Source organism: Gekko japonicus, unplaced genomic scaffold, assembly GCF_001447785.1.
Source record: "Gekko japonicus isolate JY-2015 unplaced genomic scaffold, Gekko_japonicus_V1.1 scaffold3155, whole genome shotgun sequence".
In the NCBI taxonomy this organism is placed as follows: domain Eukaryota; kingdom Metazoa; phylum Chordata; class Lepidosauria; order Squamata; family Gekkonidae; genus Gekko; species Gekko japonicus.
In genome coordinates this window covers 1-2,184 of record NW_015174934.1, presented here as the reverse complement: position 1 = coordinate 2,184, position 2,184 = coordinate 1, and the positions used below count along the sequence as shown (strand labels likewise).

At 53.3% G+C, this 2,184-nt stretch overlaps 1 protein-coding gene across 1 annotated transcript in view; it reads left to right on the top strand.

The window, feature by feature from the left end:
- The window catches only part of LOC107122070 (inter-alpha-trypsin inhibitor heavy chain H2-like), a gene marked incomplete at its 3' end in the record, with an annotated part of 27,338 nt that extends 25,565 nt beyond the window's left edge, over positions 1 to 1,773 (top strand). The window contains exon 7 of the mRNA XM_015425097.1: positions 1,645 to 1,773. Coding sequence (XP_015280583.1) covers positions 1,645 to 1,773 — 129 coding nt within the window. The remainder of the gene's footprint in view (positions 1 to 1,644) is intronic.
- Between the last annotated feature and the right edge of the window lie 411 nt (positions 1,774 to 2,184).

The window sequence follows — 2,184 nt, the reverse complement described above, 5'->3', positions numbered from 1 at the left end:
ACCCTCTCCCCCCCCCTGCCTGCCTGGGGCCAGGGAGGGCCTTCGCGGGGCTTCCTTGCACTCTCGCCGGCCTTGCAGGTCCACCGCCGGGCCCCTCATGGGCCGGGTCCGTTGGGGGCGGGGTGTGTGGCCTTATGACACACTTCTGGTGATGTCAGGGGGTGTGGCCTTATGACACACTTCCGGTGATGTCAGGGGGTGTGGCATATGCTAATGAGTTATGCTAATGAGTTCCCCTAGCTCTTTTTCTACGAAACGACCCCTGTATTTAAGCAAATCGTGCATTGTTCCAGCTGCACAAAAGGCAACATCTTTAATGAGAAAGCATCGGTGTGAGGAGAGAGAAACTGGTGCAACGATATTGTCGGGTTTGTTTCACACTAAAAGGGAAAAACTGGAAGGGGACCTTGGCTCCATGGTTGAGCATCTGTTTGGCAGGCGAGCAAGTCCCAGGTTCAGTCTCTGGCCTCTCCAGTTGAAGGATCTCTTACTAGGTGATGGGAAACTAAGGCCTCTGCCTGAGAGCCTGGGAAGCGGCTGCCAGTCTGAGTGGACAATACTGACCTTGATGGACCAAGGGTCTGATTCAACATAGGGCAGCAGCTTCATGTGTTCAAGCGTGACCTCCCTAGTTTTAGCCCATTCTCTTAGCAACCATTTGATTGGGGAGGGGCTGTGGCTCAGTGGTAGAGCGTCTGCAGGAGGTCCCAGGTTCAATCCCCAGTATCTCCAGTTAAAAGGACAAGGCAGTAGGTGATGGTAAACTGCCTGAGACCCTGGGGAGCAGCTGCCAGTCAGAGTAGACAATACTGACCTTGAGGGGCCGATGATCTAATTCAATAGAAAAAGGCTACTTGTGAGAGTCCCATTCATGACAGGTTAAAAGGACCAGGCAGTAGGTGATGGGAAGGACCTCTGCCTGAGACCCTGGATAGTAGCTGCCAGTCAGAGTAGACAATACTGACCTTGAGGGGCCGATGATCTAATTCAATAGAAAAAGGCTACTTGTGAGAGTCCCATTCATGACAGTTAAAAAGGACCAGGCAGTAGGTGATGGGAAAGACCTCTGCCTGAGACCCTGGAGAGCCGTGAAGTGGGGCTGTGGCTCAGTGGCAGACCCTCTGCCTGACATGCAGAAGGTCCCAGGTTCAATCCCCGGCATCTCCAGTTTAAAAGGTCCAGACAGGAGGTGATGGGAAAGACCTCAGCCTGAAACCCTGGAGAGCCATGAAGTGGGGCAGTAGCTCAGTGACAGATCCTCTGCCTGGCATGCAGAAGGTCCAAGGTTCAATCCCCAGCATCTCTAGTTAAAAGGACCAGGCAGTAGGTGGTGGGAAAGACCTCTGCCTGAGACCCTGGAGAGCCGATGCCAGTCAGTGTCAGACCAGGATCTGGGAGACCCAGGTTTGAATCCCCACTCTGCCATGGAAGTTTGCTGGGTGGCCTTGACCCGATCACATTCCCTCAGCTTAACCCACCTCACAGGGTTGTCGTGAGGATAAAATGGAGGAGAGAAGGAGTATGTACACCATGTTGGCTCCCCAATGGGAAGAAAGATGGGACATCAATGAAGTAAATAAATCACACACAAAAAAAGGTGAAGATGAGAATGCCTCCTTCACGCCCTCCTCCTCTCCTTTCAAGGCCCACGTGTCTTTCAAACCACCGGTGGCTCTGCAACGGAAGTGCCCCACATGCTCCTCCACGGTGATCGACGGCAATTTTGTGGTGGCTTACGATGTCAACAGAGACAGCAAAGCAGGAGAACTGGAGGTATGGCTATTCTACAATAGGGAAGAGGAAGGGGAGACACCCAGTACCAGGGGTTATTTCCTGCAGGAGCGCACGGGAGCGGAGCTCCGGTAGTAAAGAGCCCAGGGGGCGGGCACATGCAACAAGCCCCACCCCCTGCTCCCAGCAGCCCCAGGCCATGAGGAGCAAGAAAGCAGCCAGGTAAGTTGCAGTGGGTGTTGCCTTCTGACACACTTCCGGTGATGTCAGGGGGTGTGGCATATGCAAATAAGTTATCCTAATGAGTTATGCCAATGAGCTCCTGCACCTCTTTTTCTATGAAATGACCCCTGCCCAGTACAATATTTTGTGAGCAACAGGGAGATGGGATTCTCATCATTTACAGGGAGCGGGAGGTCACTGTAAGGTATGGTTGCCAGCTCCGGGTTGGGA